The sequence below is a fragment of the Eriocheir sinensis genome, chromosome 46 (assembly GCF_024679095.1).
Source record: "Eriocheir sinensis breed Jianghai 21 chromosome 46, ASM2467909v1, whole genome shotgun sequence".
NCBI lineage: Eukaryota > Metazoa > Arthropoda > Malacostraca > Decapoda > Varunidae > Eriocheir > Eriocheir sinensis.
In genome coordinates, this window is record NC_066554.1 from 11,406,116 (window position 1) to 11,431,894 (window position 25,779).

General features: G+C 41.6%; 1 protein-coding gene across 8 annotated transcripts in view; it reads left to right on the forward strand.

Annotated features, from left to right (window-relative positions):
* LOC126981110 (uncharacterized) overlaps window positions 1–25,779 on the forward strand; it is a 126,307-nt gene that overhangs the window by 19,843 nt on the left and 80,685 nt on the right. For 7 of the 8 annotated variants that reach the window (XM_050831815.1, XM_050831816.1, XM_050831819.1 and 4 more), the window contains exons 2-4: window positions 4,014–4,197; window positions 12,097–12,270; window positions 20,424–20,637. In XM_050831815.1, coding sequence (XP_050687772.1) covers window positions 4,014–4,197; window positions 12,097–12,270; window positions 20,424–20,637 — 572 coding nt within the window. The remainder of the gene's footprint in view (window positions 1–4,013; window positions 4,198–12,096; window positions 12,271–20,423; window positions 20,638–25,779) is intronic. The other variant, XM_050831817.1, reaches the window with a different exon arrangement.

The window sequence follows — 25,779 nt, forward strand, 5'->3', positions numbered from 1 at the left end:
TCAGGAACTATAGTACAAGGGAAAGAGAGGCAATGGTATGTAATGTGGGAGTGAGGCTGAGATATATGCAGTTTAATTAAGAGGTGAAAGGGGAAACGAAGACCAAAAGGCAATATAAAGTAATGCAATGTAAGGGAAAGAGAGGCAGTGCTATGTAATGTGAGGATTGGGTTCGTGGTACAATTTTAACATCAGAATTCTCAGACACTTTTGGCTCTCTCAACACCTATCTCCAAAGGCCGAAATAGACATCAGTCGGGTTCTAATGAGTGTTTGTTTAGGTTCACGGTGCAGAGGAAGCGTCAAACTACCACCAGGGTCATAAAACTACCCCTAGAAATGCCCAAAACTCCTACGAAAGCTTAGTCAGGTTCTAATATATATATATATATATATATATATATATATATATTTATATATATATATATATATATATATATATATATATATATATATATATATATATATATATATATATATATAGATGATGGGTAGCTGCTTGCAAACATAGTTAGCCTTCATTGTTACCTACCTAGAATGACTGCTATTCCTGTAGATCTGAAGTTTTGTAGATGTCAGCTGTCATAAGTTCCAGCAATGCATGCATGCTTTTCTGTACAAACACTTGGCATATCAAGTACACTAAATATATGTTTTGCACTTTCAACTATCTTCTTATGTTTTGCCCCAGCAGCATGTTTTTCTATTTCTGATTTACCCGCCTTTCCGTCAGAATTACACAATTTACAGTGAAAATACATAGGCCCCTTGCCGCTTCTTGTCAGCCAACTTTTAAAAAACGGGTCACTTTCTCATTTTTCTGTGTATTTCTACGTATACGGCTGTCGTTTCCGCTTGGCTGGAGGACTAGACATGACTACTGTGCATCAGTAACAAAAACGAGAACTTAACTGAGTGACCGTGTGAGACAGACTGAGGGAGAATACTGGCACTGTAAGAAGTGGCCAGGATGAATACGCATCTCGGTCTCGTAGATTCAGCTAGCTAGCAGGGGCGAGGGAGGGAAGGGGAGGGACGGTATACGGGTCATACAAGTCATGACACCGTTAGAGGATGAGGGAAGGAAGAGTGAACGGTAGGGGAAGGATATAGTGATCGAGAGAGGCCTCACAAGTAGGTTGAAATGTAATTGACTTGTATCATACACGTCGGACAAACAGGAACGAAGATTTGTAACTTGGAAGGAACAATAACTTATTTCTGATCATGGATTTAAGATTATTCGGCATATTATTTGAAGAATACGAATACCGAATACGAATACCCCATCCCTGCATGTGGCTTAGGTGAGGGAGGAGCAGGGAAGCAAAAGAATAACAGGCAAAATAAAACAATGCAAAAAAAAGGGAAATAATGTAATAAAGTGTGAAGGTAGAAGAGAATAGGAGGCAGAGAAAGTAAAAGAGTAAAAAAAACAGCGAGCATAAAAGGAATGAAGAACAGAGGAGTAACATTGCGGAAGGAGTAAAAGACAGAGTAGAAGGAATAAAGGAACCGATGAGTGAAAGGCAAAGAGTAAAAGAGTACAAGACAGAGAGAATAAAAGGAACAAGCAACCGAGGATAAAAAGGCAATATAAAGTAATACGCTAGAGAGGAAAGAGGCAATATCAGGTAGTGTGAGGAGTGGACGAGGGATTACAACACTACAATCAAGCTAACAGTCAGGTGAAATGTGCGATCGAGTCCACCTTTGACGAGAGATAATACGGACTGGGAAGGAAGGATATAACTGCTGACAAGGAAATGATAACAATAGAAATAAGTGTTGGTGGAAAGCAAGATTGTGTCGACTTGTATTGCCGGAAGGAAGTTGCAAGTAAAAGATGATCTGGGACTTAAAGATTAGTGTGAGAAACCCTTGTGTTCTGAATGCGCGAGTTTAGGGGAAGGAAGGAAGGACGGAACCGTGGTGAAGAACAAAAATATATACTAGCAAGCTCGTTATTGTGGAAAGCAAGATTGTGTTGACTTGTATTGCCGGAAGGAAGTTGCAAGTAAAAGATGATCTGGGACTTAAAGATTAGTGTGAGAATTCCTTGTGTGTTCTGAATGCGCGAGTTCAGAGGAAGGAAGGAAGGAAGGAACCGTGGTGAACAAAAAATAAGTATACTAAAGCAAGTTCGTTATCGTGGAAAGCAAGGTTACGTCGATATGAATTGCCCTACCTACATGCATAATATATCTACCTTTCCTACGTAATCTACTATCTACCTCCTTCCCTAGTCTGTTTATCTACTTAATTTATATACATCCCTATCTAATATATTTACCCAACTATATATTTTCCGTACCTGCATCCCTTAACTTTCTATTTATCTACTTAACATTTCTACCTATCTATCTTATCTACCTCCTTATTTATCTACCTGCCTACTTAACCTAATCACCTAATCTATTTAGCTAACCAAGTTCAACTAACTACCGAACCCAACATAATCTTGCCTAACTGCCTACTCTAAGCTAACCTAAAATACATAACTATAGTCGGTTCACCCAAGTAAGGAATGGTCTGGGACTTATCTACGTGAGAAATCCTATTATGGTATGGATGAGTGTGTTCGTCTTACCGTTGAGTAGAGTGTAAGTGTTAAAAGCGGTCAGTCAGTCCTTAGCTACACATGTTTGGTTTTGCTGACTACAGTGTTTTACCTGTGTCCAATGTGTCCCAATTAACACCTGTAATCTATCTGTATATATGTCTGCCTAATGGCCTAATATTTGTACGTGCATATTTATCTATACTATTAATGTGTGTGTGTGTGTGTGTGTGTGTGTGTGTGTGTGTGTGTGTGTGTGTGTGAGTGGGTGGGTGTCCTTAACATTCCACCGATGCAGAGGCCACACAGGTGCACCTTAAAACACACACACACACACACACACACACACACACGTAACAGAAGCCGTCCAGGACACACCTTCACGCTGACCCTCATTAACCTCTTAACCTGCTCTGCTCACCCTGACTTAAGAGGCGACTAAATCTGTCTCTGTCTGCCGCTTACTCAGTCACTGTCTCAAACTCTCTACCAACAAACCTGGATTTTCTACCTATCCACGTAATCTCTATACCCCCTATGTATTCTTTCTCGTAGTAAACACCGCCAAGAGTCAGGATTCGAACCCGAGACTTTATGTTTGAAGAGAGTGCAGCATACCAGCTAACCCACCGATGAGCTAAAAGATCACTGAGCTAGAGACCAATTTTGCGGCACTTTACCTGATGCCTCAGACCAACACTGTGGACAAGAAGGAATGAAAAAAATAGAGTTCATCAGTGGCTCAGTTGGTATGCTGCCCCGACTTCAGTTGTGAAGGCCCGGGTACGAGATTTTTCATTCGTTATTGCAGCTTCTCTAACGAACGCATCCAAGCTACCTATATACCGAAACTATCTACCTACGTACCTAATTTAACTACCTACCTAACTTATCTACCTAATCTTCCCCAAATAGATGGTCATAGGGGTTTCTCTTTCATCTAAATAACCTAACCTACACATCCAAACTACCTACATACCGAAACTTTCTACCTACTTACCTAATTTAACTACCTACCTACCTAACATATCTACCTAATATTTCCCAAGTAGATGGTTATAGGGGCTTCTCTTTCATCTAAATAACCTAACCTACACATCCAAACTACCTACATAGCAAAACTATCTACCTACGTACCAAATTTAACTACCTACCTAACTTATCTACCTAATCTTCCACAAGTAGATGGTCATAGGGGCTTCTCTTTCATCTAAATAACCTAACCTACACATCCAAACTACCTACATACCAAAACTATCTACCTACGTACCAAATTTAACTACCTACCTAACTGATCTACCTAATCTTCCCCAAGTAGATGGTTATAGGGGCTTCTCTTTCTAAATAACCTAATCAATGCTGATTACCAACCTATATCTACATACTTCCCACCCTAGACAACTACTGATCCATGCCAAACTAACCTATCCTCTCCCCCTCTCTCTCCCTACAGGTGGTCCCAGGGTCTGCTCTTCCACCAGGCGCTCGTGGACTGCGGGCGGGCTGCAATACTTATCCCATTAGGAAGGTCTATATACAGCTGCCAGCCGGTGACCAAGTGCTCGCTGGTGGAGACGGCCTTCCTGCTGCTCGTCACCGTGTCCACAATCAATATGTTAACAACGGTATTGAGTCAAGTAAAGGAACTGTTCTCTTGAAAGTTTCCGTAGCGTGGTGGTGTGGTGGTGGTGGTGGTAATGGTGGTGGTATTGGTGGTGTGGTGTGGTGTGTGTGTGTGTGTTTGTGCTTGATAGTGCGTGTTTTTTTTAGGTGTTTTTTGAGGTGCATCTATACAGTGTTTTGGTTCTACGTCCTGGTGTTTGTTTGTGTTTGTGTGTTTGTGTGTTCGTCTGGTGTTTGTTTTGTGTACCTGTGTTTTTGTTTGTGTGTTTGTGCTTGATAGTGAGTGTTTTTGAGGTGTTTTTTGAGGTGCATATACACTGTTTTTGGTTCCAAGTCCTCGTGTTTGTTTTTTGTGTGTTTGGTTGGTTTTGGGTTTGTGAATTGGCTGTAGCGTCTGTTTGTTTTGAAGTTTGTTTTGTTGTCTGTGTGGTTTTCTTTACCTAACATGGTCGTCTGTCTGTCTGTCTATCCGTCTGTCCCTTGTCTGTCTGTCTGTCCACCTGTCTATTGTCTGTCTTGTCTGTCTTTTTCTTCAAACTTAATTATTTGGGTTTATCTAAAAAAATTAACTTGCCACTAAATCCATGAATGTAACACAACGCTAAACTGTCTGAATGTGTTTGTACTCAGCGTGACATACTCGTGCCAACACTGTTTGTCCGTGTTGGTGAGTCCCGTCCAGTGTGTTCCAGGCCTGCATTCTCAAACACTTCGGGGCATACACACACCCACATTTGACATGGCTTTGGTGGAGGTCGTGTTTTGGTAGGTATTTCCATGGGGGGAGTAGTTTTATGAGCCTTGTGATAGGTTGACAAGGCTTCTTCTGCACCATGAAACCGAAAACCACTCATTAGAACCCAACTGATCTCCTTTGTGGTCCTTGGAGATAGTTGTTGTGAGAACCGAAATTGTCTTAGAATACTGTGTTTAGTCTATCACTGACACAAAGACCAATATTTCAACACCCTTTCGGCTCTCAAAACACCTATTTCCCAAGGCCACAAAGGAGATTGATCGTTTTCTCAATAGTGTTTTCTCGTTCATGGTACAGCGGAAGCCTTGCCAAACTATCACTAGGGAAGGGAATGGTAGGAAGGAGGGAAAGGTAAAGTTAGCGACAGGAAGGGGTGGTAACGTGGGAAAAGAAAGGGAAAGGAGAAAGGGAGGAAAAGGGAAAGGTGGAAGGACAGGGAAAGGAGAAGGGAAGGTCCATGGAAGGGAAAGGAGAAAGGGAGGAAAAGGGAAAGGTGGAAGGGAAGGGAAAGGTAAAGTTAGGGACAGGAAGGGGTGATAACTTAAGAAACGAAGGGGAAAGTGGAAGGGAAGGGAAGGGAGAGGTGCAGCTGACTCATAGAACTAACCCAACATGGAAATACCTATCCGGCAACAACCTCTACGAAAGCCTTACCAAATGTGTGTGTGTTGGCCCTGAAATGGTTGGTAATACTGGCCTCTGTGTTAGTGTTGTTAGTGTCAGTGTCAGTGAGTGAAGTGCATCGTGCCAGTAACGTCCGTAGTCAAGCACCACCGCTAGATATTAGTTAGATTTAGACCATAATTATGTGTAGGTTAGTAATGAGAAGAACGGGTTGCTAATTTGGTCACAGTGATAGCCCTCTGCTGGCCAAAAACATATATAACCTTATACACAAACACATGCACACACACATATATAACCACGCCATCATAATAACAAACACATAAGCAGAAACAAACACACGCACATCAACAAACAGTAACAAAACACACATGAACAAGCGGAAAACATACACGAGGAATCACAAACAAGAAAACATATAAACAAGAAAAAAAAACAAGAAAATAATACAAACAAATACACACTAACACAAAAACAAAGGACATAAGAACGAAAATAAACAAAGAAACATTAATACACGAGCAAGCACACACACACACACACACACACACACACACACCAAACATTCACACACACACACACCCTATCTCAGCAGGTCTCCAAACATTAACACCATAACCTAACCCTACCCTACCCTACCCTGCCCTGCCCTGCCCTGCCCCGCCCGTTCATCCCAGTAAAGAGTCAAGACCGCCTGTTACTTCCGCTGGAGTTGTTGCTTTGCTTTCCCTTCCATTACCCACACTTCCCTTACCGGCCTCAGCTGCTGCCCACTAACACGCTATTTACTCGCTCCCGCCGCACCCAAACCAACCAACCACGCGGCCTTATCGTGGCTCCGTCTTCCGCAGGTAAACGCTAATCACCGCCACTACCTGCACAGACTTCGCATTTTTCAGTAAAGGGAAATTAATAGCCAGCAATAATACGCATACTCATTCGAACGAGACTATTTATTAGGACTTAAGAGACCTTTGATGCATAGCGAAACAACGAAGAAAGTAACGCACTCCAAACCGCTTCGAAGAGCTCGGGAAACGCTTATTGGAACCCTCGTCCCTTCCTTCCTCCTCACCCACCCACACACACACACAAACACACGTACACAGTAACTCCTTATTCCGCTTAGAAGGTGAACCCAAAACCCTACACACACCTAAACACAGAGTACCAAAATCATCACTAATACCTTAACCCCTTGCAATAAAACCGAAAAAGCAACACCAACCCTCACTTCAAATGGCGCCTGGAGCAACACACACCAACAACTTACCCTAACTCACTAACCTTGACGTTGCTGCAGAAGAGACGAGGTTACAGCGGCCTTGACTAAACCCTCGAGGCCGCCACACACACCACAACGCCTCGGGCACTAAGTAAAGGCCGCTGTAAGGCCGCTAATTGGGTAGATAAGCGAGTATCACGGACCCGCCAACACGCCACACGCACGCCGCGCTGACGGGAGTGCGCGGAGACAGACGAGAATGGGAACTCTTATGCGCATGGCTGGAAATTCAACTAAAAAAATCGCTTTTGATACGTCTAATGTGATACAATGTGTTCGTAATGGATCAAAGCTTCTTATTAGTTCCTTATTCCTGCCCCAGACACTTATGGATGGTAGATAATAATGACAGACGAGAAGGAAAACGGGAAATTGAACACAGACATCTGTATTGATACTTTTAATGATTAAAAATATGTTCGTAATGGATCAAAAACGCATTATTAGTTCATTATTCTTAACCTAGAGTCTTTAAAATGGAGATAATAAAAACGCAAGACGAGAATGAGAGCGAGTTCAAAACTAAAACATCGACTTTGATACTTTTGATTGGTAAAGATATGTTCGTAATTAATCAAAACGCATTATTAGTTAATTATTCTTAACCTAGAGTCTTTGAAATGGAGATAATAACAACGCAAGACGAGAATGAGAGCGAGTTCAAAACTAAAACATCGACTTTGATACTTTTGATTGGTAAAAATATGTTCGTAATGGATCAAAACCGTATCATTAATTACTTATTCCTGCCCTTGAGTCTTATAAGTGGAGATAATAACACTGATTTCGTGATATAAGCAAATAATCCCCCTACGTTTTCTTATATTAGCCTAGTTTTCTTTTATGGTTTCTGGGGTGACTATGCTGTATCTGCCTCTTCTTGATATAATAGGAAATCATCTCCCTATACCACCAGCATCATCCCACCCCCGTTTTTTTAGCCCCGTTTTCTTTTTAGTGGTTTCAGGGGTGACCATGTTGTTTTGAGTGTAGGCCTCGCGTGTCGCCCGGCAGTTTGGGGGTGTGAAATAGTTCCTGGCAAGTGGCGTCCAATTCACGGGAAGGGAAGGACGAGGGTCATTTGTAAAGGAGAGAGACCCTTCCTTTGTTCTAACTGCGGTGGTGGTGGTGGGTGGAAGAGAGAGAGAGAGAGAGAGAGAGAGAGTTTTAATAAGTGGAGAGAGGTTAGCTGTGGTGATGGTGTTGTTAGTGGTGGTAGTGGTGGGTGGTAATTGAAGATGGTCGTGATGGAGGTAAAGAATGAAGGGTGGAGTTTAAAGTGGAGAGGAGGAAGTTATGGTGGTGGTGGTGATGAAAGTGGTAGTGACAGAGTGGAGTTAGTGGTTGTGATGTATGGTGACTGTAGTGGTGATAACGGTGGAAGGAAAAAGATGATGAGAAGGTCGTGATAATATATACGTCATTAAAAACATAGATTGCAGAATAGCAAGCGAAGTGATAGACCAGTAACCAAAGAGATGTAGAGGTGCATTAAGACAGAGAGCGGTCGTGATAATGATTGTAAACTGTAGTACCGCGGAGACTAAGCCTGATGGGCGAGTCTCTCTCTCTCTCTCTCTCTCTCTCTCTCTCTCTCTCTCTCTCTCTCTCTCTTAAAGACGACTCTTGCAAACTTTAAAAAATAATCATCACCCACCCACAAACACATACACACACACGCACACACACACACACGTACATGATAGGCCTAAGCGGGGTGGTAGTTTGTCACTGTGGCGGCCTAAGTGAAGAGATAATTAATTAACTACATTTTTATAATATTAAGATTTTTTCCTCCTCCTCCTCCTCCTCCTCCTCCTCCTCTTCCTCCTCCTTTGTGTCACTTTATAGGCGGGAGAGGAAGGAGAAGGATGATAAATTGTTCTTATTAAATAATTTTCTGTGTGTTTAAAAATGTGATAATATAATGTCCAAAAAATTTTGTTATTTATATATATGGTGTTGTTGTCTTTTTCTTCTATAATATCATGTGTTTTGTCTTCTTCTTGTCTTCTCTTCTTTTTTTCTTTTTTTCCATGTTGTTTTTTTCATATTCGTATTTTTTTGTTAATATCTTCTCTATATATAATGTTTTTTTTAATCTTGCCTTTTTTTCTTTTTGTCTTCTTTTCCTGTCTTCTTTTTTCTTTTATTTCACTTCCTCATTTTTTTTCATTTTTTCTTCTTATCATTTTAGTATTTTTTTGTTCATTTCTTCCGTATATAATGTTTTCCTTGTCTTCTCTTCCCCTTCTTTTCCTTATTTCCGTCTTCTCTTGCATATTTTCTTCTTTTTTGTCATCATTTCTTGCCGTGGTTTTTCTCTTTCTTAAATCTAATAATCCGTTTTAAAATATGATATAATGTCCTAAAAGTTTTGTTAATTATATATTGTTGTTGTCTTCTTTTTCTTCTTCTATATTGTAACGTGTTTTGTCTTCTTCTAGTCTTCTATCTTTCTTTATTTCTATTTTTATTTCTCTTTCTTTCCTCCTCTTTTTCTTCTTTTCCTTCTTCCTCTTAATTTTTTTCTCTTCATTCTCCTCCTCCTCCTCCTCCTCCTCCTCCTCCTCCTCCTCCCCCAGCTGCTTCTCCATCTCCCTTCTCTTCCTCTTCCATTTCCTCTTAACATTTTTCCTTCCTCCTCCTCCTCCTCCTCCTCCTCCTCCTCCTGTTTATCTTCGCTATTTTTCTCCCTCCCTCCCTCCCATTGTTCCTCCATCACTGTAGCTCTTAATCGCTCGCCATTCTGCTCCACATTAAGAATTTTCCTCCATCCTTAAAATGTTCCTCCCTCCCGCCTTGAAATTTTCCTCCCGCCTTGTTTCCTTAGGGCGAGTCTTGCATAATGCCTGCCCGCTGAGAGATATTTTTCAATTCCTCTCTCTCTCCTGCGAAATTTTTCCTCCTCTCTCTTGGGTCCGTAATGAAGAGGGTTTTTTTTATATGTTTTTTTAGTGTGTAATATTTTTTTCTTCCTTTTTCTTCTTCTTCTTCGGTGATGGAGTGTTTGATAATGTTTTTTTACTGTGATCCTTTTTTTGTTGTTTTCTTCGTGTTTTCTTCTTTTTCTTTTTCTTTTCTTCGTGTCGTGTGTGATTTGTTTGGTCTTGTTGATGTGTTTAATATATGTGTGTTTTTCTTTTATTTTTCTTATTGTTTTCTCGTTTTTTTTCTCCTTTCTCTTTTTCTTAATCTTCTCTTCTTATTCTTCCTTTTCTTCTTCTTCTTTTCCTTTTTCGGTGTTTTTTTCTTAATTGTTTTAAATTGTTGTTTTTTTATTCTCTTGTCTCTTGTGTTTTTGTTTTCATTTCCTTGTTGTTTTCTTGTTTTTTCTCCTCTCTCTTTCTTAACCTTCTATTCTTCTTCTTTTTATTCCTTTTCTTCTTCTTCTTTTCCTTCAGCTCATTTTTTTTCCTTTTTCGGTGTTTTTTCTTAATTGTTTTTTAGTTTTTTTTAGTTTCTTGTGTTTCTTCTTCTCTCTTTCTTAACCTTCTCTTCTTTTTCTTCCTTTTCTTCGTCTTCTTCTTTTCCTTCAGCTCATTTTTTTCCTTTTTCGGTGTTTTTTCTTAATTGTTTTGTCTGGTATTTTCTTTTATTCTCTTGTTTTTCTTCTTCTCTCTTTCTTCACCTTTTCTTCTTTTTCCTCTTTTCTTTCTTTCTTTTTTTCCTTACGTCTCTTGATCTTGTTTTATCTTGTAGTTTTTTTCTATTCTTTTTTCTTCTTCATTTCTTAACCTTTTCTTCTTTTTCCTCTTTTCTTTCTTTCTTTTCCTTTCTTTTCCTTTCTGGTTGTTATCTTTTTACGTTTTTTTTCTAATTGTTTTTTTTTTACTATTTGTGTTTTTTCTGTTTTCTTTCTAATCTTTTCTTCTCCTTAACTTCCTCATCTTCCTCTTTTCCTGCAATCTTTTTTTTTTTCTTGATTATCTTTCACATCCTTGTTTATTTATTGTTTTTTTTATCTCTCTCTTTCTTGATTTTCTCTTCCTCCTCCTCCTCTTCCTCCTCCTCCTTCTCCTCTTCCTCTTCTTCCTCTTCCCATAATTCATTCATTCCTCTTCCTCATTATCTTTCAAGTTAAACAAATTCCTACTTTCGTTTGATTTTTGTTAGTGTTTTCTCTTAGTGTTTTTTTATTTCTTCTCTTCCTCCTCCTCCTCCTCCTCCTCCTCCTCCTCCTCCTCGCCTTCTGCTCCTTGCTTCTCATTTTCCACCTGTAATTCATCTTCTTCCTCTTCCTCCTCCTCCTCCTCCTCCTCCTCCTTAATGTTGCTTTACCCCGCGCCTTTCATCCCTGTTAACCCAATCAGGGATGACCTAACCAAATTTGCTCAAAGTTAACTCTCTCTCTCTCTCTCTCTCTCTCTCTCTCTCTCTCTCTCTCTCTCTCTCTCTCTCTCCATTAATCTAAGTTAGCCTAGTAATTTTCTTCATATTCTATTTATTTCATTTTTCTTCGTCTTTGTCAACTTTTCTTCTTTTTCCTCCTTTCCCATACTAATAAACTCTTACAGTAAGCCTTATTAACAGTCTTTTTTCTCTCTCATCCTTCCTTTCCTTCTTTGCTCGATTGTGACAGCTCCTTTTCTTCCTCTCTTTACTGCCCTGTCTTTTTTATCTCCCTTTCTGCTTCTTTCTCCTCCCTTCCTCCCTTCCTACAAGCACTAAGAAACCATAACAACTAGTCTAACATCTCTTTCTCTTTCTTGCCCTTCCTTTCCCTCTTTCTTTTCTTTCCTTTCATTTCTTTCACTAATAGCTTAATAGCCCTCTAGGCCCTAAAAATCCTATTAACAGCCCTACTAACATACCAACAGCCCTAACAGCCCTTCTCTTCCTTTTTCTTCCTTTCCGCCTTTCTTTCCTCATCTCTATTGCTATTCTTCTCTTTCTTTCTTCGTCTCTCTTCATCTTCCTCCTTCGTTCTACTTTTCTGTATCTCTTTCCTTCCTCCAACTACTAATCTACGAACCCGAACAGCCCGAACAGCCCTTTTGACAGCCCTTTGAACCTTGACAGCCCTTTGCCTTTCCTATTCTTCTCTTTTTTTCTTCCTCCCTCATTCTCAGTTATCCTGCTCCTTCCTACAATCACTAACCAACCATAATTGACCTACTAACAACTTTAACCTTCCTACTAACACCCCAAGAGCCCTAACAGCCTTATTAACAGCTCTACTAAACCCCCAATAGCCTTAACAGCGAGGCCACTAACAGACGCCAAACTCTCCCTCGTCCCCCTCAGGTCCTCAACGACGCTCCGCTGCTGCCCGAGGACTCTGACCAGAAGCAGATGCCCCTCGTCATGGAGTCCCCCCAGTGCGTGCTCTTCGGGACCTTCATGATTTGGTTCGCCTCGATCACCATCAACCTCGGACCGACCTTCCTCTCCGGAGCGCTCGCGGCGAACATTGACGAGGTGGGTGAGGCTGCGTTTCATTAGTCTCTTGGGTGAGTGGTGGTGGAAGTGGAGTCATCGTCATTATCATCATCATCTTTATTATCATCATCACCTCCATCATCTGTATCTTTCCACTATCTTGTAACTCTATTTCACAGTCAGAGTGTAAGATTTTCAAATGCTTCCTAATTTGATGCTTCTTAATTTCATCACTCCATCAAGCTGTCTTTTTACGTTAATTACTTTCCATTCTGTCGCTCTTTTCGGCTCTGTCTTGTCCTCTCTTTCCTACATACACGCCTTCACCATTGCCATTCTTCATATATTATAATTGTCTGTCATGTTTTTCACTATAGTATGTTTTCTTATCCATTTGCAAGGCTTCCTCTCCTTTGCCCCTTCTATCTCCTACCTTGTCCTCTCTCCCACATACACGCTCTAACCATTACCATTTCTTATATACTGTAATTGCCTTTGTTATTTCTTCCCCTAGTGTTCGTTCTGCTATTCATTTGTAGTCTTTCTTCTTCTCCCTTAGAGGTATTCCGTGCATTGATCTCTTTGCTCATCTTAGCGCGCTTCTCAATTTCCTCTCCAGAGACTTTGTGCGAATGTCTGTCTTTGATCCCGCGCGTCATGACTGAGGGAATGATCTCGCGTGAAATGAGATGAGAAAGTGTAGTCGAGAGGAAAGAAGGGGTAAGGGGAGAATGTGTTTAGTGCTGTTCATAAGAGATAAGAATGAGAGAATGATCTAGCGTTAAATAAAATGAGAAAGTGCAGTAGAGAAGAAGGAAGGGGGAAGGGGAGGATGTGTGAGGTACAGGGATACATAACTTAGTGTTCATAAGAGGAAGGACAGAAGGAGAGAGTTTAAAATAACACCTGGAAAATAAGGGGGAAGGGGAGGATATTTAAGGTACAGGGATACATAACTTAGTGTTCATAAGAGGTAGGACAGAAGGAGAGAGTTTAAAATAACACCTGGAAAATAAGGGGGAAGGGGAGGATATGTCGGGTGCAGAGATACATAACTTGGTGTTCATATGAGGTAGGACAGAAGGAGAAAGTTTAAGATAACACCTGGAAAATAAGGGGGAAGGGGAGGATATGTCAGGTGCAGAGATACATAACTTGGTGTTCATAAGAGACAGGACGGAAGGAGAAAGCTTGAAGGAATAACTGGAAAAGCATAACAGTTTCCAGGTTACATGTGTGTGAAGTAGGGTGGCATGGTGCAGAGGAGAGGAGAGATAGGAAAGGGATTAATGTAGATAGTGTATGGGGCTGAAAATTAAAACTCACAACCACTTCCATTGATAAGCAGAAAAACATAGAGACATAGGTCGATGTTATAAGACACATTCGGCTCTCACATCATCAATTTCTAAAGGTCAAAGAGGGAATTAATCGAATTCTAATAAGTGTTCTTTTAGGTTCATGGTACAGATGAAGGGTCAAACTACCACCAGGGTCACAAATCTATCCCTGGAAATGCACCCAAACTCCTACGAAAGCCTTGTCAAATATGTGAACTTGGACGACGAAAAATTAAGTAACAGGACCCATCGCCGGAGGTACATGGCTTAACCACATGAATCTAAGGTGCTGTAGGGTGATTCAAGGATATATTCGCATGTGGTTCTTACCTAACACATGCTCAGAGGGGCAATGGATCGGAGATGAGCACCGCAGTCACGCGCAGATATAGCGTATCTGCGCAGCCACCTTTACCTATAAGAGAGAGACAGATATAGTAAGTAGATAGTTCAGCTGTCATTATACTACAAAAATACAAAACATATAAAGCATAATGCGAGATGTTTCAAGGACATATTTAGACATTAGTGAACGATGGAAACAAAGACAGAGATAGAGAAATAGACAGACAGATAGATAGATACTGATAGACAGAGTAAGATAGACAGTTTAAATGCCCATATATCACAAAACACAACACATATATATACGAAGTTAAAGAAAGAAGCAATATTTAAAGATAAAGAAACACACACACACACACACACACACACACACACACACACACACACACACACACACATACAGAGAAAGAAGAGTGTGAGTGGGCGTCATTTAAGCAGTGAAAGAGAGCGATGGAGAGGAGGAGAGAGAGAGAGAGGGAGGAGGAGGGAGAGAGAGAGAGAGGAAGGGGGAAAGAGAGAGAGGAAAAGAGGGAGGGAGGGAGGGAGGGAGAGAACAAAGAGGTAATGATGAGAGGGAAGGACACAGGAAGGTTAAAGGGTTTCGTGACAAGGGAGAGAGAGAGAGAGAGAGAGAGAGAGAGAGAGAGAGAGAGAGAGAGAGAGAGAGAGAGAGAGAGAGAGAATTATGTCACTTGGGATTCGCTGGCTGCGTTAGTAGTGCGAGGAGGAGGAGGAGGAGGAGGAGGAAGAGGAGGAAGAGGAGGAGGAGGAGGAGGAGGAAGAAGAGGAGGAAAGAGGAAGGTGAGGCAATTTGTTACTTTGTTTGCTTTATTAATCTCTATCTATCTTAGGAGAGAGAGAGAGAGAGAGAGAGAGAGAGAGAGAGAGAGAGAGAGAGAGAGAGAGAGAGAGAGAGAGAGAGAGAGAGAGAGAGAGAGAGAGAGAGAGAGAGAGAGAGAGAGAGCAAAACAATTTCAAAGTTGGAATAAAAAAAATGGAATAAATGCGATAGGAGAAAGAAAGAAGGATAAAGAAATAGACACGCGAGATTGGATGCATCGAAGAAAATGAAGGAACGTAAAATTGCAGAAAACAAGATGGAAAATAAAATTGCAGAAAAAAGCAGGAACGTAAAATGCAGAAAAAATGGAAATTGGAGGAAACGAACGAAGAGAAGAAGCAAAAGAAGATAAATTGTGCGAAAAATAGGAATTGGAAGAAACGAAAGAAAATAAGTAAAAAAAAAGACGGGAGAAATAATGAGAAGAAGGAAGTTGGAGAAACCGAAAGAGAAAAAACTAAGAATGAGAGAGAGAGAGAGAGAGAGAGAGAGAGAGAGAGAGAGAGAGAGAGAGAGAGAGAGAGATGGGGGCATTCCGTCTCCCTATTTGTCTTATTAATGACCTGGAGTTCGTGGGATTAACAGAGGAGGAGGAGGAGGAGGAGGAAGACCTAGAGACGTTAAGTAGGGGAAGAAGAGCGTGTTTTGCAACCACTGAAAGTCCACTAAAACCAAGAGGAGGAGGAGGAGGAGGAGGAGGAGGAAGACTGACGTTAAGCCCAGATCACCCGGTTTCTTCTTTTTTTTTTTGTTTGTTTTTTTTGTCTCCCTTTATTTGTCTTCCTAACGAGGGGAGAAAGGAAGGGGAAGGAGAAGAAGCGAGAGAGAGAGAGAGAGAGAGAGAGAGAGAGAGAGAGAGAGAAGAGAAGGATTACGGAAGAGCTGGAGTTGAAAAGTAGAGTAAAACAGTAAAAAAAAATTCGGTTAATCTTTCTTTTTTTGGCTTTTTGGAGGCCTAAGAAAAATAAGAAGAAAGTGAAGAGAAATAAATAAAAAAAATAGAGGAATGGAAGGAAAGGGAACGAGAGAAGAAAGGAAAGAGGAAGAAAAGGAGAGGAAAGAAAAGAACAGAGTATGGAAAAGAAAGAAATGTAGAGGAAAATATTGGAAAGGAAACAAAAGCAAAAGAAAATAAAGTGAAGAGAAGTAAATAAAAGGAGTGAAGGAAAGGGAACGAGAGAAGAAAGGAGAAAGAGGGAGGAAAGGAGAGGAAAAAAAAGAACAGAATATGGAAAAGAAAGAAATGGAAAGGAAAATATTGGAAAGGAAACAAAAGAAAAAGAAAACAATAAAAAGCACAACACGAAATTAAATATAAATGATAAAAAAAAAAACAGAAAAAGGGAACAGATAACACAGAGGGAAGGCGTAGAAAGAAAGAAAGAAAAGGGGGAAAAGGAGGAGGAAAAGATGGAAGGGAGGGAAGAAGTAAGTTAGGAAAGAAGAAAGGGAAGGAAGGAGGGAGTGGGGAGGGGAAAGAGAGAAGAAAGAGAAGGAGAGAGCAACATTGTGATGAACGAGAGTGGGAACGAGAGGGAAGGGGCGCCGGAGGAAGGGGTGTTGAGAGAGGAGGAAAGAAAAGAGAGAGAGAGAGAGAGAGAGAGAGAGAGAGAGAGAGAGAGAGAGAGAGAGAGAGAGAGAGAGAGAGAGAGAGAGAGAGAGAGAGAGAGAGATGAGAGGAGAGGAAAAAAAAAGAAACAAGGAAAAAAGGAAGAAAGAAGTGGAAGATTAGAAAAAGGAAAACAGGAAAAATAATTGAAAGGAAGGGAAAGAAAGAGAAGGAAGGAAGGAAGGAAGGAAGGAAGGAAGGGAGAGAAGAAAGATTAAAGAAAGGAGAGAAGGAATGGAGGAAGGAAGGAAGGAAACCAAATAGGAAAGCACTGTAAAAAGAAGAACAACAGGAAGAAAGAGAAGGGAAGAAAAGAGTAAGGGAGAGAAAAAGAACGGGAAGGGAGGAGAGAGGGAGAGGGAGAGGGAGAAGGAGAAATACCAAGATGATGAACGACACATTGCACTGGGAACGAGAGGGAAGGAGCGAAGGAAGGACACAGGCGAGAGGGCGACTTGATCAACGACACTTGTGATTAACGAGCTCACGTGGGGGGGAGGAAGGGGAAGGGGGAGAGGGAAGAGGAGGAAAGGGGTGGAGGTGATAGAGGAAGGAGAAGAAAGAGGGGAAGGGAGGTAGAGGAGAGAAAGGGGAAAGAAGAAGGGAAGGAAGGGGAGAAAGAAGAAGAAGAAGAAAAAGAAGAAGAAGAGGGAGGGGAGGAGGGGTTGGAGGAGAAAAGAAGAAGGGGAAGAAGGAGGGAAGAAGATGGGGAAGGAGGGGTAGCCGAGGGGGAGGCTGGAGGGAGGGAGGAAGAGAAGAAGGTAAGGAGAGGGGAAGAGGGGAGGAAGAGGAGAGAAGGAGAAGGGAAGAAAAAAGAGGAGAGGGGAAGGGGAGGAGGGATGGAGGAAGTGGGGAGGATAAGGAGAGGGGGAGAACTGATAAAGAAAAGGAGAAGGAGGAGGAGGAGGAGGAGGAGGAGGAGGAGGAGGAGGAGGAAGAGGAGGGTGTTGGATATGAACTCAGCGTAGGCAATGGAGTCAAGAATGAGGTGGGAGAGAGGAGGAGGAGAGGAGGGAGACAGAGGAGAGGAGAAGAGAGAGAGATGGTACTGTCAGGGAGCGTTAGACAGAAAAAGGCGGCAAACGATATCAGATTAATGACAGAAGAGGGGAAAAGAGACAGGCAGAAGAGAGAGAGAGAGGGAAAGGAGGAGGAGAAGTGGAGGAAAAGGAGACGAGAGCATGGAGGTATCTGGAGAAATGGAGGGAAAGAGAGTGAGAGAGAAAGCATGAAAGGAATGGAGGCGGACGTGGTGGTTTCAAGAGTATGCTAAACAGGAGTCAGACAAGAGCGAGGGGAAAGGGAGAGGCTGGAAGGGACAGAGAGTGAGAGACTGAGGTTTGGGTAGAGGCTGAAGAAGTTTAGAGGTAGAGTAGGTAGAAGTTAGAGGCTTGAGGTAGAGGTAGTTTGAAAGGGATGCTAAACTAGATACAGACAGGACCAAGGCGAAATATAGAGGCAAGAAAGAGAAAGAAAGGGATATAGAGAAATTGACGGAGGTTACAAACGATAAGGAAAGAAAGGACAGAGGGGGGAATAAGGCAGAGTAAGGTAGTTTGAAAGAGATGCTAAACAGGATACAGAAAAGGACGAAGGGAAGAGAAAGGGAAGGACGGCAATAAAAAGACATTCCTCCTACTTCTGCTCCTACGCCTACTGAAGCCTCCTCCTCCCCCTCCTCCTCCTTCGCACAGAGACAGACAGAAAGAGACAGAGGGAGGGAAGGGAGGAAGGCGGCGGGTTCTAAGACGCTGACGTAGGTTGGAGTCTATCAGCGACACCTTCCTTCCTCGAGGGATAAAAACAGAGAGATGAAAGTCACGATCCCTTCCCTCCCTCTGCTCCCTCCCTCCCTCCCACCCCGTCAGACAGACACTCCGCGGGGAAGATTGTTGGTGGTGATGGAGGTGATGGTGGTGGTGGTGGTAGTGGTGTGTGGAGTTGAAATTCCACTCATTTTCCCTCCTCTCTTTCCTTATAAATCAAACTCGCTCTAAAAATATATATCAAAGAGGGACACTGTTTGCTTTCTTAACAGTCGAGAGAGAGAGAGAGAGAGAGAGAGAGAGAGAGAGAGAGAGAGAGAGAGAGAGAGAGAGAGAGAGAGAGAGAGAGAGAGAGAGAGAGAGAGAGAGAGAGAGAGAGAGAGAGAGAGAGAGAGAGAGAGAGAGAGAGAGAGTGTGTGTGTGTGTGTGTGTGTGTGTGTGTGTGTGTGTGTGTGTGTGTGTGTGTGTGTGTGTGTGTGTGTGTGTGTGTGTGTGTGTGTGTGTGTGTGTGTGTGTGTGTGTGTGTGCGGGTGTGTGTGTGTGTTAATTAATCTTTCATCGTGTTTCTTTCATCTGTCTCTTTTTTATTCATTATTTTATTTACTTTCAAACCTTCATTAAAATTTCCCTACACTTTTAAGGCTCTTGTTGCGTTCATTTCACTTCATTTTTACGTCATTTCTTTTTAATTTTTATTCTACTATTAGTTTTCCTTCTTTTTCACGTGTATATATCTGTGTCTTCAATTACAGATTCATATATATTTACTTCGTTATCCATTCCCCTCTTTACTGGTAGTCTTTTTCCAGCAACTGAGACAAGATATAGTGCTTAAAATAGTGCTTATAATACAGTGCTTAAAATATTGCTTAAGGATACAGTGATTAAGATAGTGATTAAAATATTGCTTGAGAATAGTGTGCTGTATATATTTCAACATCATCTTCATAATCTTTCCTTTACGATCATTTCATATCAAACTTTCTTACATTATCAGTTCTATATATAATCTCTAAGGCATTTTTTCCTCCGTCTTTTTCTTTATAATTCACAATCACATGCTCGGTCATATTTGTATTTCTCTATCAATATATTTTACCACTGATGATCTCTTTTATAATCTCTTGCTTTCGTCTAAAAATTGTTGGAATACATTTTCTGATCCCTCTCTGGCTTTCTATTTTACAACTTAATCGGGTATTGTATTCGTTAGTATTACCCAAGCACTGTATTCTCCTCTTGCTGGTCTGGTCTATATATAACCTCTACGTTCATCAAAGAGGTGCAAGGATATATTTCTCCCTCCCTTTGTCTTTATTCTCTGCAAGTTAATCGTCAATCGTATTTGTTAGTATTACCCAGCATTGTATTCTCCTCTTGCCGGTCTGATTTATATATAGCCTTTACATGCATCAAAGGGCTGTAAGGATATCAAGTTTTCCACACACACACACACATTCACACTGCTATCACATATCTTCCTGTCACATTCCCTCCTTTCCCACACCCTCCTTGTCACATCCCCTTAAAACACACATCAGCCACACATCCTCCAGCCACATGTCCTTGCCACACACTCCCATTTCTAACGCATAATGACTGCAAAAAATCCTCTATAACTCACATTTTTAGCAATATATATAAATAAGTATCGTTAGTTTTGTTGGTGGGACATTTTGTAGCCTGAAATCGGGAAAACTGAGAAGCTGAGAACGGCAGTCTGGCAAAGTTGAGTCTGCCAAAACAAAACACTATCGGTTTCCAGCACCACGCACCCACGCACCCACCCACCCACACCCACACACACACACACACACGCCGTGGTTCGTTACTCATTCCCGTCAGACACCAAACTCGCCTCCACCACACGTTTGGCACCCCACCGCCGCCACCACCACCAGACACCAATGACCAAATACCACACCGTTCATTCATCTTGCCTCCTACCCATCACATCCCCTCTCCTCACCCCCCCTCCTCACCTCACCATTCATCTTGCCCCGCCTACACACACATCCTTACATCACCAATCCCTTCATCTCTTCACCATGAGCCTCACTTCACTTCACCTCACCTCTTCACCTCACCTCACTTCACATCCCCTTACCTCACCAATAACTTTATCTCTTCACCATGTACTAAGCTATAACATTTATCTCTCTACATGAGCCTCACTTCACTTTACCTCACCTCACTTCACTTCTCCTTACCTCACTTTACTTTCCCTCACTTCACTTCACCTTCCCTCCCCCCCAATCTCACCGCTCCCCCATTCTTCCCCCCCCTTTCAGGAGCACAACGCGCCCTCGTGCCCGCTCATCACGGGTCCACTGCGCCACTACGTCCTCAACGTGCTGTGGATCGTGACCAACGTGCTGGTGCTGCTGCTCACCGTCTACCACCTCTACAAGCTGTACCGCGACCTCTCCACCTCCTCGCTGGAAGCCGTCCGCATCGCATCGCTCGTCACCACCATGATCAGCGTCACGCAGCCACGCAACCAAGGTGAATCAAAGGGGACTGACTCATAACCAACCCTACGAAACAACATGCAGTTTGCTAAGTAACGTTTCCAACAGTTTTCTGGAGCCTACGCAACAAATTCGATGTTATTCGGTGTAATTAACATCTAGAAACACATTAAGCACCACAAGAATATTCAGCAGAAGGTTGATCAGCATGATTTCCACCAATATGCCATAACTTTTCAATTCCTACAAGTCAAACAGAGTGTCACGAGGAGCCTTCGATACCATGGCAGTGACGCGTATAAGTCTACGGACACAGCTAGCCATGTTTACATTACTTAAGGGCTCTCGTGATGGCCCATGCGATCACCCCAGATTCATATCACCCTCAAGAACTGATATATTCTACACCACAATACTTATTACATGTTAGCAGGACAAATGATAATCACGCTACTCAATTTTCGTATTATAATGAGCGCCTTCCTCTTTACCTCCGCTTCCATGCCATACACCTCACTTTTCGAGTATCACAAAATCCATTAATTTCTTATTATTAGAAATATGAGTGTAAATTAAAGAATCCCGTGACGAGCGAAGAGAGATGAGTTAGTGTTAGCATTGCCGGGCGCGCGAGATTGCACCTTAAAAAATCTGACACTTATCTATATTTAAGGGCATCTCCAATTCATAAGACGAAGCTGAAATTCTACGCAAATATTCTTGAAAGCGTTGCCTGTCTTGATCTGAGGGGAAAGAGTTACCAATCCTCGCGTCGTCAGCAAATTCAGTTTAGAGGAGAGATGAGGGAAGGAGGGAAGAAGACGGGATACAGGGAATTCAGGAAAGAGAAGAAAAAAAAGAAAATAAAAAAGAGAAAAAGACAGAGGATTTGGAGAGAAGAAAAAAGGAACGAAAAGGAAAAGACGAAAGAGGGAGAAAGAGAGATAAGGACAAGCCAATGTGGGTGGAAGGAAAGATTTAAGGAGAGAGAGAGAAAAAAAAAGAAAAAGAGGATAGCAAAAAGGGACGGAGAAAAACTGTAATATAGAGACGGAGTGAAAGATAAACTGTCAACCCTAATCATTGTTACCACTCAGTCAAGGAAAAAAGGAAAAATAAATAAAATAAAAATTGTAAAGAGTGGGACAGAAGAGAAAGCTATGAGAAGGGAGAGCTGAGGAGGAGAAAAATAAGGCATGGATAAATCTTAAAGTAGAGGGAATTAGAAGCTGAGAAAGAAATGGGGAGAAAAAGAGAAGGAAGAGAGGAAGGAATGAAAGGAAGGATGAAGAGCAAGGATGAAAGGAAGAAAAATAGCAAGAAGAGATATATATTATATTAAGAGGAAATTAAGAGAAACTGAGAGGGAAAGGAGGAGAGAAAAAGAGGAGGAAGAGAGGAAGGGGAAAGAAAAAGTAAAGAGCAAGGAGGAAGGGAAGCAAGCAAATAATAGAAAGAGGAGTAAATGAATAACCAGAGAAAATGAGAAAAAAAGAAAAGAAAAGAAGGAAATAAAACTAGAAAAAAAAGAGAAATAGGTGGTAAGGAGAAAGAAAGAAAGGAAAAGAAAGAAATTACTGACAGATAAATGAGAAACAAAGGAATAGGAGAAAATAAACAGAGAGAGAGAGAGAGAGAGAGAGAGAGAGAGAGAGAGAGAGAGAGAGAGATGAAGAGGGGAGAGTAAGGAAAATGAGGGAATACGAACCAAGCGAAGAGGGAGAGAGAGAGAGAGAGGCAATAATGAAGGAAGGAAGGAAGGAAAGGAAGGAAGAGGAGGAGGAAAAGGAGGATAACAAGGAAGGAAGGAAATGTAAACAAGAGGAAGAAGGAAGAAGAGAGAGAGAGAGAGAGAGAGAGAGAGAGAGAGAGAGAGAGATGATATTTTTTTCTTCAAAGTTTGTTTAAGCTCACTTTATTGCAGCTTTTGATCTCTCTCTCTCTCTCTCTCTCTCTATCTATCTATCTATCTATCTATCTATCTATCTATCTATCTGTCTATCTTTCTTTCTTTTTGTGTTCTCTCTTTCCTTCTTTCCTTCCTTCTTTCTGTCCTTACTTCGTTCCATCTTTCTTTCTTTCCTTCTATCTCTCTTTTTTCTTCCTTTTCCTTTCTTTATCTATCTATCTATCCATCCATCTATTTATCTATCTATACATCTATCACCACGCATCCCAACCTTGGACATCGCAGTTAAAAAAACAAAAAACATTACAATCCATTTTCTGTTCACCATAAGTCAACGAAAAAAAAAATCTGCATATCTTCTAATTTTCACCGTAATAAACAGTAATCTCAGAGCATTTTAAGGGCTTCAGAACTGATTAAAAAGCGCGTATTAATTAAGTCAGTGTGCGATGTTTGTTTTATGTCCGTCCTTTGCGTAAGAGAGTCAGTAGAGTTGGTCTTCATGCGAGTAAAATATATATGCGTTCAACTTTAATCAGACTCACTGCGTTGGATATACGCTTTAATTAATCACATTACGCTCACTCTCCACTGGTTTACGTCTCGTCTGAATGTGTTTATGAGTGGCTTACGCTCGTTTCATGTCAGGCTACGTAGGAGTTAATATAGTGGGTCTTCATGCGCGGAGAGAGATATGTGTTAAGGTTAACCCGGTAGCAGCGACGGGCCAAATTTGTGGCTTTACCGTGTACCAGCGATGGGCCAAATTTGTGGCTTTACCGTGTACCAGCGATGGGCCAAATTTGTGGCTTTACCGTGTACCAGCGATGGGCCAAATTTGTGGCTTTACCGTGTACCAGCGACGGGCCAAATTTGTGTGTTTACCGTGTACCAGTGACGGGCCAAATTTGTGGCTTTACCGTGTACCAGCGATGGGCCAAATTTGTGGCTTTACCGTGTACCAGCGATGGGCCAAATTTGTGGCTTTACCGTGTACCAGCGACGGGCCAAATTTGTGGCTTTACCGTGTACCAGCGACAGGCCAAATTTGTGGCTTTACCGTGTACCAGCGATGGGCCAAATTTGTGGCTTTACCGTGTACCAGCGACGGGCCAAATTTGTGGCTTTACCGTGTACCAGCGACGGGCCAAATTTGTGGCTTTACCGTGTACCAGCGACGGGCCAAATTTGTGGCTTTACCGTGTACCAGCGATGGGCCAAAATTGTGCCATGATACAAACCTCCCAAAATAGATGATGCATAAACTGATCACACATGCGTTGATATATATTATGAAATGGTTTGCGTGAGTGATGATTCTTTCTCATTATTTTCCTTAGAGGGGCCTTTAACCTAACCTAACCTAACCTAACCTAACCTAAGAAACATGACCCCCACAGCTACCGGGTTAAATCAGCTTCACTTGGTTGGGAACACGTTTCAGTCTTATAACGATGACTCTCCACTGCTTTACGTCTTACTGAATGTGTTTATGAGTGGCTTATGTTCGTTTAGTCAGGCTACGTAAGAGTTTGTATAGCGGGTCTTCATGCCAGAGAGAGATATCTGTTAAGGTTAAATCACCTTCACTTGGTTGGGAACACGTTTCAGTCTTATAACGATGACTCTCCACTGCTTTACGTCTTACTGAATGTGTTTATGAGTGGCTTATGTTCGTTTAGTCAGGCTACGTAAGAGTTTGTATAGCGGGTCTTCATGCCAGGAGAGAGATATCTGTTAAGGTTAAATCACCTTCACTTGGTTGGGAACACGTTTCAGTCTTATAACGATGACTCTCCACTGCTTTACGTCTTACTGAATGTGTTTATGAGTGGCTTATGTTCGTTTGGTCAGGCTACGTAAGAGTTTGTATAGCGGGTCTTCATGCCAGGAGAGAGATATCTGTTAAGGTTAAATCAGCTTCACTTGGTTGGGAACACGTTTCAGTCTTATAACGATGACTCTCCACTGCATTACGTCTTACTGAATGTGTTTATGAGTGGCTTATGTTCGTTTCATGTCAGGCTACGTAGGAATTAACATAGCGGGTCTTCATGCCAGGAGAGAGATCTGTGTTAAACTTCTTTAAACTAAATTTGCTGACGACGCGAAGATTGGTAACTCCTCTCAGACCAAGACAGACAATGCTTTCGAGAGTATGTGTGTGTATCCTTCCGGCTCGGTCTGATAAATGAAAAGTCTATGGGTTGTGACTGTGTTTCAACCGTTTTTCTGTGACTCTCCTCTGCCTTATCTCTCCTATCTGTCCATGTGTCATAAGTTAATACACTGATTTTTTTTTCTTCTTACAGTAAGGGAGCAAGAGCATAAAACATAACATCAACCAAAAAAAAAACGCAATTCACTGCTCCGACATAAAAACAAATCTGAAGTTAATACATTCTTAATACGTTGTCTTGAGTTAATACACCGATCTTTTTTTTTTAGTAAAGAAGGCAAGAGCATAAACATAATATCAACAACAACAAAAAACGTTATTCACTGCTCCGACATAAAAACAAATCTGAAGTTAATACATTCTTAATACGTTGTCTTGAATTAATACACTGATTTTTTTTTACACTAAAGAAAGCAAGAGCATAAAACATAACATCAACAAAAAAAACGCTATTCACTGCTCCGATATAAAACAAAATCTGAAGTTAACACATTCTAAATACGTTGTTTGGTTACGGTAATACGAGAAACAGCGCCGAGGTATATGGTGCGGCAATACACAACACTAATGGTCGAAAAGGAAGGTGACAATGAGGAGGTTATCCATCAGGTTTCCTCTTTGCTCTCGCACCGCTGGATTCAGGCCAAGGAGATAGGAAATGAACACACACGAGAGAGCAACATAACTAATTGCTTGATCAAATACATAAATGCCTCGTGCTAAATTATTAACTATTGAGGAAGCGCAAAACGGTATCGATCGAGTCCGCCAGCAAGTTAGGTTTGGTTATAGCGTTGGAGTGGGAGGAGGAGAAGACAAAACGGAGACCAGGTGAGAGCAACATAACTAATTGCCTAATCAAATACATAAATGCCTCGTGCTAAATTATTAACTATTGAGGAAGCGCAAAACGGTATCGATCGAGTCCGTCAGCAAGTTAGGTTTGGTTATAGCGTTGGAGTGGGAGGAGGAGGAGAAGGCAAAACGGAGATCACAGAAAGAGTTCAGAAGGGTCACATCACATCATAGTACATCACATCACATCACATCACATCACATAATATTCCATTCCATCCAATCCCATCCCA